General features: G+C 35.7%; 1 protein-coding gene across 4 annotated transcripts in view; it reads left to right on the plus strand.

Moving 5' to 3' along the window:
* Positions 1–17,212, plus strand: part of LOC150098266 (uncharacterized) — an 86,054-nt gene that overhangs the window by 37,270 nt on the left and 31,572 nt on the right. For 2 of the 4 annotated variants that reach the window (XM_090406452.1, XM_090406453.1), the window contains exons 2-4: positions 1,119–1,265; positions 2,097–2,234; positions 13,914–14,078. In XM_090406452.1, the coding sequence (XP_090262578.1) occupies positions 1,119–1,265; positions 2,097–2,234; positions 13,914–14,078 (450 nt within the window). The remainder of the gene's footprint in view (positions 1–1,118; positions 1,266–2,096; positions 2,235–13,913; positions 14,079–17,212) is intronic. The other 2 variants (XM_090406455.1, XM_090406456.1) reach the window with 1 other exon arrangement.

Consider the following 17,212-nt stretch of genomic DNA (forward strand, 5'->3'; position numbering starts at 1 on the left):
TTTTTAATCTAAAAGAAATTTATAGCGCACGATTTTTTAAAAATTTGTTTACAGACATGCCTTCTTACTCCTTCATCTTATATTTCTTTTAATTTATTGTAAGAAATATTCTATATTTTTCTTACAGTTATTACATTGATCACATTTTTCTTATAGCTTTAATTTAAGTCAAGGTTTTTAAAAGGCCAAATGGTCAAAGTCGTAATATGCGATGAGCTACTGTGTGGTACAATTGTATAACATATTACTAAAATTGAAACTGATGAACAAAGCAGCCCGGAAACTGAAATCAAATTAAAATTCCGAAAGGAATTTATAATTCTGTCAGAAAAGGAACTCAGAACCAGTATTGAAAAAATGAAACAGAATTTAGTTTCAATTGTATTCTTTTAGTAGCTCTTTATTCATTTTGGATTGCCTTTGTATTATCTTATGTTAATGATTTTTACTTTATTTTCTTATTATCGTTCCTTAATTTTGCTTATGTTATGTACCTTTTTTCTTCTCTAATTAATTTCGTATAATTTGTGTATTACACGAAGATGGAGAATATTTATTTATTTCGTGTGGGATTTCCCCCCTTTCTTCCCCCCGTTTCTTAGGACGGGTTGAGCCCTAGTAATGAGGAATTAAGTATGTATTTTATGACTGTATATCCGTGTGTGTGTTCATAGGGCCGGTTTGCTTATTCTGAGAGACGAAAAATCCGATTTTCCTGGTGGAAAAAAAACTGTACCGCTGTATGAGATCGGCTAACTCACCTTTCGTCGAAAGAGACTGGATAAAGTTTCCTCATGTCATCGACGGGAATCGAACCGAGGTCTTTCCGACCAAAGTGTAGGAAATAATGACTGAACTACGGATGCTCTACAGGGAGAATAAAGGATCAGTGATAGAAGAAATAGTGTAGTAAAAGACATAATAATGGCAACTGACATTTGAATTACGAATATATCGAAAAGGTGTTTGTTATATCAACAGATAACGTTACGAGTTGAATGACTCACATTAAAACAAACTAAAGTAATGTACTGTTATTTATTAAAATAAAACTTTCGATAGGATGTGAACACACCTGTAATTGATACCAAGACTGCAGCTTGCCGCTTTTATTTCAGGAAACTCCATCAGCATCGTCCTTCAAAAATCCTGCACGGGTCGGCTGCCTGAATAAACTTACAGGACGTGGATGGCTTTATTCTGGAAGTTGGAAAAAACGCTATTGTGTATTGGATGGGACCAAACTGTATTACTACGAACATGAGGTATGATATATATATATATATATATATATATATATGTTAAAGATACCAAGCTATTTTAATTTATTATATTTATTTATTTATTACATTTATTATACCCAAGGTAAAATACTTTCTACATATATATATATATAAAATAGATCCTTTAGGTTTCCATTACTTATAGAAAACACCAAGTAGTAGTCTGTTAGTCACTTGGTTCTGTGGATGTACCATCTAATACCTACCGCCGGCTTATGACCGAAACAACTATGAAGCCAGCATATTATGGCTGTTAACTGCTGCATGTGTTCTTCTGGTCAGTTTTCCTATTTTGGAGGATGAAAAATCAGAGATTTGGGGAAGAAAAAACCCACCCCCTCTTGAGATCGGCTAACTGAACTTCACTTGGAAAGTGCTTATACCGGTTCTTTGTCTTCTGAACCGGATTCGACCCAAATTCTTTCCAATCAAAAGACATCATTAATACTGACTGCCTAAGAAGAAAATACCACCACAAAAATAAGAGCATCCCCCCCCCCGCTAACAATGAACATATTCGTTATAAAATGTAGTATGTGAAAAATAATGAACTACCAAAAATTAAAAAAAAAATTCTTTAATTGAATGAACAAAGTTCTTACTTTGAATGAAAAATTCAACAATAAATATCTTTAGAATATTAACATTCTGGACATGCTAACAATCTTACTACGAAGATATTAGATATATGTTCACAGTGAGATTATTCTTGAAGAAAATAACTGATTTTTGTTTCAGAATTTAGATCTTATTTCTTATAACTAAAGCTCGCTAAATCAGCTTTTAAATTATTTGTCATTGTCTTTCGCGCAGAATAGTAAAGGCAACGAGAGGTCTGCAGGGGTCATTAGTCTGGATTACTATGACATGTGTGAAGAAGGAAGCCCTAAAGACAACAAACGCGTTTCTCATGTATTCATAATTGGCACTTCAGTTCGAGGATTTTTTGATGTAAGTTACGTACTGTAATTTTTTTATCACATTTTAACTAATAATTTATTGACTCCTGACTGAGAAATTTCTTTTTATTGTTCACCGAATTCGCATCCTTTAAGTGCAGATAAAAACAATTCAAATTGTGTGCTTTTTTTTTATATATATATATATATCATGGGCTATAGTATGCGTTTTCAAAATGAATTATGAGAACATTTCCATACTGAAAGTATAGAAATGTTCACAAAGATAAATATGAACCTTTCAGGTATAAACAAAGACGACTTTGGAAAAGGCGACTTTGGAAAAATTAAGCTGATATTTATTTTTCTGGAGTACTGCAATTCCAGAGAGGAACCACTTGGGAAATCAAGACATGAAGTGCAAGGGTGCACGCTGAATGATTGTAGTGCAATATTGTAAAAAGAGGCATGTTTTATTTAAGCTTCCATAACACTCATCAAGTATTTTGCTCAGTTGCGGCACAATTAAATTATCAGATGTTAACAATGATTGACATCATCAAAAGACGGAATGGTGATGCAAAAAGAAAATCAAGGAACAAACAGGGGATACATAAACTGATGTAAAAGGATAGGGGAAAAATTCTCCATTTGTCCAGTACATTCATAGCTACTGAGGTTGTGCTGTCCTTCCATGGAACTGAGGAGCTATGGTAGAATTGCGTGCAAACCAAATATGATCCAAACATTGTTCAGAACAATAAATTCACATATGCCGAAGTAATTAACTTTTTAATAATATGTAAATATTTCGTCTTAAGTATCATAAGACATTATCAGTACAGTTATAAACAACAATAGGAATTACATTAAAAAAACACATTAGTGCGCATGCTTGCATTGGAATCCCTCTATGTATACAGTAGCGTGTTTAAGGACTAAATACTAATTGGACTGTAATTAAATTAAATTAAAACTGATAAATTTATTTTATACAGTTGAGGATAACAATTTCCCAAACTTTTGAGATAGTGAGACAGTCGTTACGGTTAAGATTCGGTCTGTGCGTAAAGCAGCACTTTCTTTATACAAACACTCATGTTTATATATTGATCGATGTAGTAGCTTGGTGTGTTGCCATTGGATCCTATGGTTGGCATTTTCAACTCCATGTTTTGAGACCAGATTTGTGAGGCTTGATAAGACGGATGTGATATTGATGTTCAGAGATGCGTTTATTTACAAATCTTCCTGTTTGTCCATAGTAAGATAAGTTACAAGAACATGGCACTTCGTATACACCAGTTAGCATCAGTGGTGAGAGTTTCTTTTGGAGAAGGTAACAAATTGTGAATTTGGTTTATCGCTTTATAGGTAGCAGTGAGTTTGTATTTCTTCAAAATTTTTGACAATTTATAGTTATTAATACTCCACAGGTTTCTCTATATAATAAACATTATTCAGGTTTGACACTCTTGTGTAGAGCTGAGCATGATTGGATAATATACTCTTGAAAACTTGTAAAATGACAAATTACAATACATTCTCCTCAGATAAGATGGATGGTTACGCCAAGTAAACGATATTTACCAGAGTATATCGTACATTATAATATTTGCTACACTTGTGAAGTGTGAGGTTATGAAAGGTTCTTCAGGTTATGCTAACATTCAGGAGAATTTTATGTTGTCTGTGCTGTGACTTTTCTACGGAAACGATCCACTTGAGTATTATTATTATACGAGTGCCTTATGTCATATCTTAAGGAATGGGAGTACAAAGATTGCACAAGCCAGCAAAAAATTCAAATCTCAATACAAATGATTTGGGAGATTTAGAGCGTCTGTTGAAGACAGACTAACATGTTCAATACAACTAGCCGGCCATGTTGTCTGAGTGGTTAGTGTATCGGCTCTCTCCATCAACAAGCTGTGGATTGGGATCCCGCCTTCTTGGGCATTGATGTTTGTGGTTGTCTTGAGGGGAGATGAATTTCATCTCACTGTGTGGGATTACCATCCCGCTAACTGGATGCCGTACTATAGGTTCACACACACACACACACACACACACACACACACACACACACACACACACACACACACACACACACACACACACACACACACACACACACACACACACACACACACACACACCATGACATCGGGATCTTTAACCGCATCCAGTCTTGAGTTTGTGAAATTATGCCACAAAGATTGTATTGCCATGTGATTATACCGTCACCTAAATAGGTTAATTTTGTGGGTGAGATAGTTTTTACAATGTGCTTCTCATCTAATATCCGTCACTTACAAAAAAAAGCTAGTGGAGTTCATAATAATATTGTAAAAGAGCCAAAAAGATGTGAACTAGATGATAAAAGTGAACTATTATCCTAAGATATGAAAAGAAAGTGAGAGGAAAGGGCGATTATTAGAAGAGTTCCTAAGAAGTGATCAATATAATTACAGCGATCAATATAAAATAAGAAATTTTTACAGATATTAAAAATCTACATTCTTAATATCTGTAAAGCAGGGTGCTCATAAAACAGTGCTGGACAGACTTTTCTAGAACTACTTAGTGGAGTAAGCACTTCTAGAAAAATCAAAAGATGTCAGCATGTCTTATCTTATTTAACTTGTCAATAAAAATGGTGATAAGTTAAAATTGGTGCAGGCAAAAAATTTTGCGAAGACTGAAGATGTTCAAGTTCTATACTCTCTACGTGCTGCTCACTGGAGAGCCATTTTCACAAATGAAGTCAAAATAACGACGCGACAATAGCCTTTCGATTGAAATGACCTGGGTTAACGGTTCACTATGTTGAATCCAGAAAACCATTATAGAATTTTTAACTAAAGGTGAGTTATCCGGTTTCATAGGTAGTGTGTCCCCCTTCAAAAAAAGCTCCGGTTTTCATGACGCAAAGCTCAACCTTCAGTAGAAGTAGAATACACGCAAATAGTAGGCATAAATATATTGGCTTCATAGTCTACTTGCTTCCGTCATAATAACAACCAAATCAAACCTGTTGATGAGATATTTAATATCACCGATGCAGCACATCTCGCAATTGGCTTCAGTCACCATAACAGACCTAGGTTATTTGTTCCTGTGACTATGGTAAGTTCTGCAATACTAAGAAGACACCAATAAGGATTTTGCTTCTAGTTTTGGCACATCGAACTTAACAATCGTTGTGACGTGGGTTTAATTGACATGCGGACTCATGCCGATGGAGGGAATAAAAGTATTCTTGTTTATTAAGACGACGCACTATAAAACCGATTTTTTATTTCTCCCAGATTTGGCAGCAAAAAATGTGGAGAAGTTACCCATCAACTAAAAAATTATATATTTTTAACTTTAGGCGCATAATATGCTTTATATAATGACAATAGCAGATATATTTCTTAATTTATTTATTCTAGACCTTGAGAACAAGCATTTAATAAAAAATAATAATCCATGGTACTTATAGGCATTTAAAGCCTACGATATACCCTGATTAGCTTCCGTACCATAATTTTAGGATAAAGTAGTTAGTCATATGCTAATACAGGGTTGCCCATAAGTCAAGAAGTGGCTTAAAATGTGAATAACTCATAACCAATAAAAAAAAACTCCAGGTTCTATATTTCGTTATAACAAAAAAGAAGAAAAAATAATTAATTAATAAAATGGTATTGAATGTTAAAAGCCCTTCGTGATTTATGGGTCATCCTGTATATATTTTTGTGTATTCTTCTAGTCGGTTTGCCTAGTCGGGAGATGAAAAAGTCCTCCATCTTATTGTTCCAATGATTGTAATTGCCATAATGTAATTGGCAATTATTAACAATAATTGCCAATAACATCCGCTTGTAGGAAAGAAAAAAATCATTTCAAATTGTTTTATTCTATTTGGAGAATAAAAGGCATTAGAGGAATTTTATTATAAAAAATCGGCTGATGCCTTTTATTCCCTTATAGGGAGTAAAGTGGGTGAGGCCTTTTAACCCTATCTAGCTTTTGGAGACTGAATGGATGGTTCAATCTCCACTGGTAGCTAATCAGAGATAGCCAGCCCAAGCTATCACTAATTATGAGTGGCAACCGATGATGAAACTGGAAAGCAACTGCTGCCATCTCTAGGTATTTAACTCTAACAGGATATGTTATTGTCCGAAATAGTGTTGGCTCTACTGTCATTTTCTTTAGCTTACGGGACGAAAAAAAAAAAAACCCAGTTTCTGGGAGAAAAACCCACTTTTCTGTACCATAGTTCGACTAACTCGGAAACCGGTCGAAGAAAGGCTTACAAAAAGTTCCTCGGCGACCAGACATGAACTTAAGTCTATCTTCGGCTGCCTAGCGCAGAGGATGCAAACGCTACTTTCACTGAGACTATTTTATTAAACCAATAGGGCATATATATATTATTGTAAATAATATTTACAATATATCCATGTACTTTTATCCTGAGGGGTATTACTATTTGTTACAATTTTTTAATTTTGTGAAATTGCTTCTAGCAATTCTATAGTCCTACAAACCATCGTAGTTCATATGTAATTTCATTTCTGCTTTCATTTGACCAATTTTTTTTTGATATTTTATATTTAAGACATTTCTTATTACATTTGTGACATATTTTGGCTTTTTCCATAATTATTTCCAATTACATAAGAATAGTTACATAACCATAATTATGTTCTTAGTTACATTGTTTTGTACACTTATTCCATTTGTTTTATTATTATCAATGATATAAATTGTTAATCATTTTAGCCCACTGTTGTTTAATTACACATTAGGAGTTCCTAAAGTTCACTTCCACAAACTGTATTCTTAACTGATTTTGATGATTCTTTTTAGCGATACTCTCCTACTTCTTCCTCCTCTCTCTCTCTCTCTCTCTCTCTCTCTCACACACACACACACACACACACACACACACACACACACACACACACACACACACACACACACACACACACACACACACTAAAAAAATACCGGTTCCTAGCTAGATGATTTGGTTAGTTTGATGAGAAGTGAACTCCTAAGAACTCCCATTCTTCTACATTGATCTTTTTCAATAGAAGTGAGTTCCTTATTGCATCTTGAAGGTATTTATTAATGGAACTTTGTCGGTATATTTTCACTGCCTTTTCTTTCATACATATAGTCGCACCTGTATGAATAAATAGTTATTTGTACTCTGCTTAGCTTCTTCTCATTTAGCCAAAATAGTACATTTTTATTTATTACTGGAATCTGTGTCATACATTGTTTCACAACACTCCAGATTTCTTCAGATTTTTTACAATAAATCATCACGTTGTAAAGTGTTTCTGGTTCTTTACAAAAGAGACAGGTTGCAGGATCCTTCATTGGTATGTCTTTTGCCACAACTCAAATTTTGATCGGTAAACATCATGTTGTACTTTAAAGAAAAATGTTTTGTAGAAGGACTTATTAGAAGTCGAAATACATTCTTTAAAACTGTGCTTAGAGAAATCTCTCCTCTTCTTTGTTCTCTGTGCTGGTGTATAGGGAAAGTGCATCTAGAAAACTCTGCATATTTTACTCGTGATTTGGTATTTAGTAACTTCTCTACGCTGTAATTTTTTTCTACAAAACGGTATCCCTCATCCATTTCAATGAACATTCTAGGCGGACATTGTTTAATCGAAGGAAGAGCGCAGATGACTCTGTCAGGAAGACATTTTTGTAGAAAGGCAATTGTATACCCACAGTATTACTTATTATGTGCTTTTACTGTAATTCTGGCTCTGGTTATCAATGTTTTTAGTTGTATATTGACTAGGCTATGACCTCCAGCTTCTATTTCGTAGAAGAGTGTTGTATGGCGCATTGGTTAATATTGTGGACTCCATACGTATGTCGCAAACAGTCTATGAATTTAATTTGCCCATTATCTGAGATATGCTCCACAGACCTTATTGTAATCAAAAATAATAAATAAAATAAAAAAGACTAATTTTTAATTGATTATTCTTTGATGGTTTAACAACAGAATTATTATAACTTCGAATCGTTATCAGAATAAAACCAATACAAGCCAATTATAATTATTCATTAATAATTATAAATTCTTTTCTCAGTAAAAATGGAATTATTAAAAAATGTTTTCATCCAGTAGTCTTGAATGTTTAGCTGGTTTAACAACGAAAACTACTACACTCAAATTTTATGAGATTCCATTTAGCAGGACTGTTGCAATATAGAATTTCAACACATTTTGCATCTTGTCCCTTTGCGAATGTTAATATTATATTAGCATTAAAACAAACAAAAAAAAATTTGAAAACAACAATTGGATTGGTCGATGATTCGAATGAGCAAAATCTGCTCAGCCACACACACACACACACACACACACACACACACACACACACGAGACATTGCAAAACTTGGAGGATGGACAAGTAGTTACGAAGGAGGAAGGAAAAAAAAACTATTGACACGTTTCTTGAACAGCTTGCTGGCTTTTCTCTTTTGAAAAGACTGAAAAAAAAACAGCAAAGAAGGCTGTTCCTGAACAAAGATATAGACTGAATGAAATAGAATGTCTAGATTTTCCTTTGCTTTTTCAGGCTAAAATCAAAGGAACGATGTTGTCAATTCAGCGGAACAGCGCCATAAGAAACAATCTTGAGAACTTCATTGAATCTACTAAACAAGAATAGTCGACTGATTGCTGTATTCCGGATAGCATGAACCAGTTTTTTAAGGAGGTTGTTGGTGTACCTCCTGAGATGTGAAGACAGTTCGAAGGTTGTGGAAATTTGTGATTTATATGGTATTAAAAGTTGTAGAATTGAAAAGTAGCGGCAAAGGATACGAGGTTTCTTGGAGACTGAAATGTTATGCGTTTGCTCCAGGAAAAGCTAGAGATAGATATAGATATATATATTTTTTTTTATTGTAAACATATCAATCTTATATACAGGATTAACTGGTTTTTGGTTCTCTGCAGTCAGACAGAGAGGTTACATGCTCATACTCTTGTTGAGGTATGTTACATCGAAGTCACTTATAAGGCTAATTACATTTGTTTTTTTTTTAAATAAATTAAAGCCATTAAGAGTTATTTTAACATGATAACATAAGATCTTATTTTAACATAAGAACATAAATGTGGAAGAACATAGAAGTTACTATTGCACAATATTATCTATTGACATGAGAGTGCCAGCTTTCGCACTGTTAAGCACAACAATCCTTCTTTCTTACCCCTTTTTTTTCGGGGGGGGGGGTAAAGGTGTCACTTCTGTGCTGGAAAGTGGATTATAATGCAGTCGCCCTGCTCAGCCAGGAGTTGATTCCGCGGATTCCATTCTTGGTGGAAAAGATCTAAGGTGTTGTTTTGCCTATGGTGGTGATGTTCGTGTAGGATCCGACATCTCACCTTTTGTTGGAAGGCTGCAGTGAGTTGGTCAGTTGCCTCTCTCTGTGAAGTTGCTGTGCTGTCTGGTCTTGTATGTCTGAGGTAGAAGTTGTATATTACCGCTTTTGCGGTGATGAAAAGGTAATTGCAGAATGAATGATCATTTGACTCCGCATGGACGAGATTGAAACATTCCTCTTCTGTATGAAGATTACCACAGGTAAGAGCTGCCGTTTCCCGAGTCAAACTGATTAATTTAGTGTTGACTGGGCATTCCAAGTAGATATGCCGGACCGTTCCTAATTGGTAGCAGAAGAGGCAGTTATCTGAGACGTTTGAGTTAAATTTTCGTAATATAGTAGGAGTGGGTAATATATTATGCCACATTCTCCACTGAATATCTGCGTCAGGTTTGATGGCTCTTGTGCGATATGGTAGATCCCATTGAAATAGTGTTTGATCAGATGATGCAGGATTTTCCAACAAAGTGCTTTGGTTCGACTGTTGTGTTAGTGTGCTGTAGATCTTTTTGTTGTTGCTGGGTGTAAGTTTCTCCCATGAGTTATTGGTTTTTATCAGAAAGATAGGCGCCAAAACTTCTGAGTTTGGAGGGCTAAGCCCCACTTCTGTTATGCTATCAGGCATAGCGGCTTGAAACGCGGCCTTTACGGTGTCTATCTGCTCAGACTCATTCCCATATTCTAGGTTTTCGAGCGAATTTGGAAAGCGCCAGGTGAGGCTTGGAAAAAGAATGTCACCCAAGATCCTCACGTTTCGCCAGCTCCATGGAGGAAAGAAAAATTCTTTCTGAGTGATCGGGCTTCTTACCATCGTGTTGTGAAAGATGGGTTCCATGAGGATTTCAGGTAGGGATGCTGTCTTCACTGTGTGCTGGAGGTTTAGCTTCTTCCATCGTCGAAGGGCATCTTTGTAGAAGTTTGTTAAATTTACAGGCACTTGAGCTGTTGTCATTCTTACGGTGGTGGAGAGAGAGAGACCTCTAGTGGCAGAAGTGAAAATATACTCAGTGGTGCATTTGTGTGATATTTCCTGTTGTAGGGCATTTATGAGAAATCGAGCGCGGAACGTTGTTATCCTGTTGTCAATGGAGACCAACTTTTGTCCTCCATCTTTGAGAGAAGTACATAGCTGGGAGTAGGAAAGCCAGTTTGTTTTATTCCATATGAATCGATATATGGTTGACTTTATTTGTTTGATGAATTGCACTGGTGGCGTAAGAATCTTTAGTGTATGCCAAAGAACACTGGTGGCTATTTGGTTAACGATTATTGTTCTCCCTCTTGTGGAGGCAGAGGCTCGTATTGCTGCCCACTTTCCTAGAACTTGCTTGAAACGCTTGTTTAGTGTTTCCCAGTTCTTATCCACATAAGAGGGTGTGTTTCCTAGGTAAATCCCCAGGTATTTGTTTCCCTCTGTGGACCAGGTACCAGACATTGGGGAATCGGTTCGATAGATAGATAGATATTTTTTTTTTTTATTTAACTTGTTAAAAATAAACATTACACGATAGGTAACAAGGACTATTTACATATTATATATTATAAGTTTTTAAGTATATATATTTCAGAGAAAGAAACATTTTCCTTTCGGGTGTACAATACAGAATGCAACAAATCAATTAAAAATTTACAGTTCATTTTCAATCTGAGTTATCTTTCAGATGAAACACATTGTCGTCGTTAATCCAGAAGAGGGTACCAGTTGGATTCCACGCCTCTATGAATTTCGCGACAGTTCTTGTTTCTTTGAAGTGCTCAAGTTCCAATATCAGCCTGCTTTTTAGTTTCCAACGGAGGATACACATGAGGGTTTGTGCAGTTTCAGTGATGGATGGGTGCTGGTTACTTCTTGTCTGTTTTAGGTAGAAGCTGTAGATGACGGCCTTAGCGCAGATGAAGAGGAAATTGCATGTTCTGTGTCTGTTTTCTTCTGTGCGGACTAAATTCCAGTAGTCTTCTTGGCTATGTGCGTAGTTACAGGTGCTCGAGGCAGTATTCAGGGCATAGGTGATTATCATTTTGTTTGCGGGACAGGTCAGATATGTGTGTTCCAAGGTACCTGAAACGTCACAGAATAGACAGAGATCCGTTTCTCTTAGCTGAAATTTGTAGAGCTTAGAAGGAGTTGGCAAGATGTTGTGCCATAGTCTCCACTGTATATATCGGAATCTGGTTTGGCACATTTTGATTTATATGGCAGATCCCACTGAAAACTGTGTGGTATATGCAGCCTTGTAGATGAGAGTGTTAAGGCTGAGTATAAGAAGGGCGAGGATGGGGACGCTGACATAAGGAACTGGTATATTTTCTTATAGTTGGAGGGAAGAATTGGAAGTGAGGCTTCGGATTGTACAAGATGAAATATTGGCCCCGAGCAGTTTCTAGAAGGAATACGGATTTCCTGAGGTGTAGCGATATCTGGATATGTATAATAAAAAGAGCCATTAAAGATGCACTAGATAGATAGATAGATAGATATATTTTTTTTTTATTTAACTTGTTAAAATAAACATTACACGATAGGCAACAATGACTATTTACATATTATATGTATATATTTACAGAGAAAGAAAACATTTTCCTTTCGGGTGTACAATAGAGAATGCAATAAATGAATATTCAAAATTAACAGTTCAGTTTCAGTCTGAGTTATCATTCAGATGAAGCACATTGTCGTCGTCAATCCAGAAGAGGGTACCAGTTGGATTCCACTCCTCTAGGAATTTCGCGACAGTTCTTGTTTCTTTGAAGTGCTCAAGTTCCAATAGAAGCTTTCTTTTTAGTTTCCGACGGAGGATGTGCATGAGGGTTTGTGCAGTTTCAGTGATGGATGGGTGCTGGTTACTTCTTGTCTGTTTTAGGTAAAAGCTGTAGATGACGGCCTTAGCGCAGATGAAGATGAAATTGCATGTTCTGTGTCTGTTTTCTTCTGTGTGGACTAAATTCCAGTAGTCTTCTTGGCTGTGTGTGTAGTTACAGGTGCTAGAGGCGGTATTCAGGGCATAGGTGATTATCATTTTGTTTGCAGGGCAGGTCAGATATGTGTGTTCCAAGGTGCCTGAAACGTCACAGAATGGACACAGATCCGTTTCTCTTAGCTTAAATTTGTAGAGCTTTGAAGGAGTTGGCAAGATGTTATGCCATAGTCTCCACTGTATTTCGGAATCTGGTTTGGCACATTTTGATTTATATGGCAGATCCCACTGAAAACTGTGTGGTATATGCAGCCTTGTAGATGAGAGTGTTAAGGCTGAATATAAGAATGGTGAGGATGGGGACACTGACATGAGGAAGTGGTATATTTTCTTATAGTTGGAGGGAAGAATTGGAAGTGAGGCTTCAGATTGTACAAGATGAAATATTGGCCCCGAGCAGTTTCTAGAAGGAATACGGATTTCCTGAGGTGTAGCGATATCTGGATAGGCTTTTATAATGGAGCCTTGCAGCTGTTGATATTGCTTTTTAGTTTTTGGGTTATTCATTGGTAGGCTTGTGAATGCTTTCCACTTTAGGGTGTGGGTTAGGAGGTCTCCTATGACTCTTATTCCTGCCCAGTTCCATGTAGGGAAAAGAAAAGGCTGGTCAGTTGTGAGACTTGTGATGTTTTTGTTTGAAAATAGTGGTTCTGTAAGTACAGCTGACTTTGTTTATCCTGTGAGTGTGTGATGGAGTCCTGTGTTTTTCCATCGCTGTAGAGCATCTTTGTAAAAATGAGGTAGTTTAGGAGGAGATGGTGCAGGACTGGCCATTCGGAGGATTGTGGAAAGTGTAAGTCCTCTGGTGGATGCTTTCGTGATGTAATCGAAGGTGGTTACATAAGTGTGATTGCATTGAAGTGTCTTTAGGAGGAGGGAAGAATTGGAAGTGAGGCTTCGGATTGTACAAGATGAAATATTGGCCCCGAGCAGTTTCTAGAAGGAATACGGATTTCCTGAGGTGTAGCGATATCTGGATATGTATAATAAAAAGAACCATTAAAGATGCACTAGATAGATAGATAGATAGATAGGTAGATAGATAGATAGATAGATAGATAGAGATAGATAGATAGAGAGAGAGAGAGAGAGAGAGAGAGAGAAACATATTTCAGTGTTTTAAAAACTTTGTAACAGTATGTACTTATAAACCGTAATCATGAATATACTAGCCAAATATTTGATATTAATGTTGCTTCTTTTCTATAATTATAATATTCTAATTGAAATTCTGTACTATTATATTATGATAACATAAATACACTGCTGTCACATAATAAGAGTAATGCTTAAGCTCAAGTACGATTCCTTGTCTGTTTTTATTTTCACTTCAGACTCGTCATCTTTTCTCTGCTGATACTGCTCAAGAGATGTTTGACTGGATATGTATAATAAAAAGAGCCATTAAAGATGCACGCAATAACCGATGCAGAGGAAATCGTATAAGACGTAGTCTTAAAAAGAATTCCGAGAGCGACAACTCTAATCCTTCAATAGAGGTGAGTGATGCACAATGTCAGTTTCATATAATGAGTTAATTAAAAATAAATTTTTAAAAATATAATAATAATAAAGTAGACACTCGTACGGTTTCATTTCATCCTAGTAAACCAACCTAGGTTACTGAAATAATCCTAAACCAAATATGCATGATCAAGTGCCGAATTAAATACGCAACATAATACGGAAGATTTCTTTATTTTTATTTTTAGTTTTCATTTGATACATTTGTGAAACATGTGAAAAGCGGTTGTTATTTGGAATTTTCGACTGAAGCAATTAAGGCTAAGGACCCAGTATGCCTGTTGATTGTCGCATCTGTGCTTGTTTTATTGGATGAAAAGCCTGATTTTTGAAGACCATAAAATCCTGTCATGTCTTTAAAAAACTGGAAGCAATTCCCCTTCATTTACAAAGATCATGAAGTGTCTCCGCATCTACACGGCATTCGAACCTGCGTCTTTCCAACCAAGAGACTTCATCGATGTCTACAGTTACAGAGACTGAGTGAAAAACTAAGAAGAAGAAGAAGAAGAAGAGGAAAGGTTATATTGTCTGTATGTGTTCTCACGCTATTAAAAATTATGCTTCTGTACGTTGTTGGAAGAATACCACTCAGCAGAAATGCATTAAACTCGCAACAGCCATGGTGTGACTCATCCAGTATGTTCCCCAGATCTGTCTGGTTGATTAGTCCCAGTTGACTAGTCCCCTGGATGATCTTCCGACCTACATTTTATCTCTGGTTTTCACATACAATGCTACTCTATTAGCTTGATATCAAGTAGCACCAACCCTGCAAGTTATAGACCTTAAACTTCGGTTAAATATATGCTTGCGTTGTTAACAGTTCGCCAGTCCTGCTTGTAATAGCGTACAATTATTTAGTGATAACTGCACGTCTCATATGCTTGATTTCAATAGGTGGCAGATGATTTTCATCGTCCTGCATGAGATCATCCTGCTGGAGTTCCCAGTTATCTAACTCTATAGTACTGATGTGCTATACATTTACAACTTTTGTGGATGGAATTGTAAAAAAAATCTCAAGCAAAGTTATTATTTCTTGATGCAGAACTGTGACTAATGTTCATTTATTTTTTAATTTCATCTATCGATAGCCATGTTCCTGATAGAAAGAAAATCGTTGGAATAGAAAGTCACTTTGATTGCTTTTGTTAAACTTGTTCTGCTGTATTTGAACAAAGTGCATGATTTGAGGGGATGCGGTGTTACAGTACCTCACTTAAATATCAATGGAATTTAATGTTTTTATGGCCGTGGCGCATTCAGCAGTGTGACGAGCTGGGAAAAAATAATAAAGAAAGCGAGTCTATTTTCTGGTTTGCTGTCGTATGATTTGGTTTTACTGGGTATAAATCATTGTGCCACTTCCTGCGCTATCTAGTGCAGCACTTCCCAAACTGTGGGCCGCAGCCCTCTTTGGGGCCGTTAGTTTTGTTGAGGGGCCGTGAAATAATGAAAACAAATTTAAAATGTTTTAAAACTAAGTGTCAAATGCGTATGTAAGATGCTAAAAATGTAATATTTGCATTTGATTTTTGCAATATTCGCTGTGTATATTTTGTATTGAATATAAATACCATAAATATTATAATAATATATGTCTGTATTACGATTTTTTTTTCGATGGGGGCCGTGAAATATTTTAATTTTTCCAAGGGGCTGTTACATCCATAAGTTTGGGAAGCACTGATCTAGGGAACTTCTATGAAAGAGGAATTGGTATTCACTCGACACCTTTCATTATTCTAATATAGGTATTCCGAGAAACCTATCAAACTGCCCATCTCATGGGAAGTTACAAACATTTAAATTGTTGTCCTAAGAATACCATCTTGGTTAAAAAAGTAGACAAAATATTTGTTTTGGAAAGTCCCAATATTTGTGGACAGCACTGTCCACAAAACTTCTTATTTTGGATACAAAAAATTATATGCATTTTTTAAAATATATATAATGATGCCATACGAATAATCACAAGACCAATAAAACAAGAGTACCATGTGTGGGTAAGTAATTAAGGAGAAAGAAGTAATATAGTAATATGATGCCTGTTGTTTTATGTCATTTTCATGAAGTTCCCTCGAACTGATTTATACTTGATCCAAGTACTTCAAATTCCATTACAAATATTCGTTGTACGTGTGCTACCACGGACAACGAATATTTGCATGTAGTGATAGCCATTGTAACTAACTACAAATGATTGAGAGGATGCACCTTATGCAGGAATTTTTAGCTTACTTTTCTTTATTATTTGTCAAATTACACCCAGATTACTTATAAAAAAGAACATTAAAAATCATAAATTTTCTGCACATTTCTAATAAATCTGTTGAATAATTACCATGTATGAAGACATAACATGTGAATCTCTTCCTTGTGAACATAAGCCAAAATAATATGAAAACAAATAAGGAAACAAATGAAAATAAATAAACAAATAAAAAATGGCATTAATAATTTAACATGTCCAATTAAGGAAACATGTTCTATGTTTACTTGGGCATGTTTCGTTTTTTTTTCAATTTCATTTCAGTTGCCATGAATGTCATGAGATTGCTGAATACAGAACAAACACAAGGTGAACTCGCTGTAGAATCACAGATAAGAAATTACGTTCCTCTTTTCGTCAATATTTTACTCTAGTGAAAGCAAGCAATAAAAATTTGCGCGTGAATATCTTCACGACTACATATTTGCATAATGAAGGCAGATAAACAATAAGTTGAAATGGAACGCTCATGTCTCATTTTTGGCGAACGAGATGAGATATCTTAGAATATATTAAAATTTTTTAGTATAGCACAAGAGTTAATTTCTAGCATAAGGCATCAGCTGTTGGGCAGCGATTTACTATAGTCCATGATAAAAATCCGAAACAGAACAATTAAAGCTACACCCGTTTCTGCCTTATTCGTATATTACAATAGTATGTTGTATACTTGTTAATATACTGCCGATACAGAAACTCTCTTTGCAGCAGAGGCTTAAATGGTTTTGCAGATGATGCAAAGAAGAGCTATGAGAAGCAGAGCAGATGTTGTGCATTGCAAGAGGATGGGAATAGACTTTCTGAATGGATAGATGTGTGGGGTTATCAGTTCAA

This window comes from Typopeltis vanoorti, chromosome 16 (assembly GCF_054136105.1).
Source record: "Typopeltis vanoorti isolate ZY-2024b chromosome 16, IOZ_Tvanoo_1.0, whole genome shotgun sequence".
Lineage (NCBI taxonomy): Eukaryota > Metazoa > Arthropoda > Arachnida > Uropygi > Thelyphonidae > Typopeltis > Typopeltis vanoorti.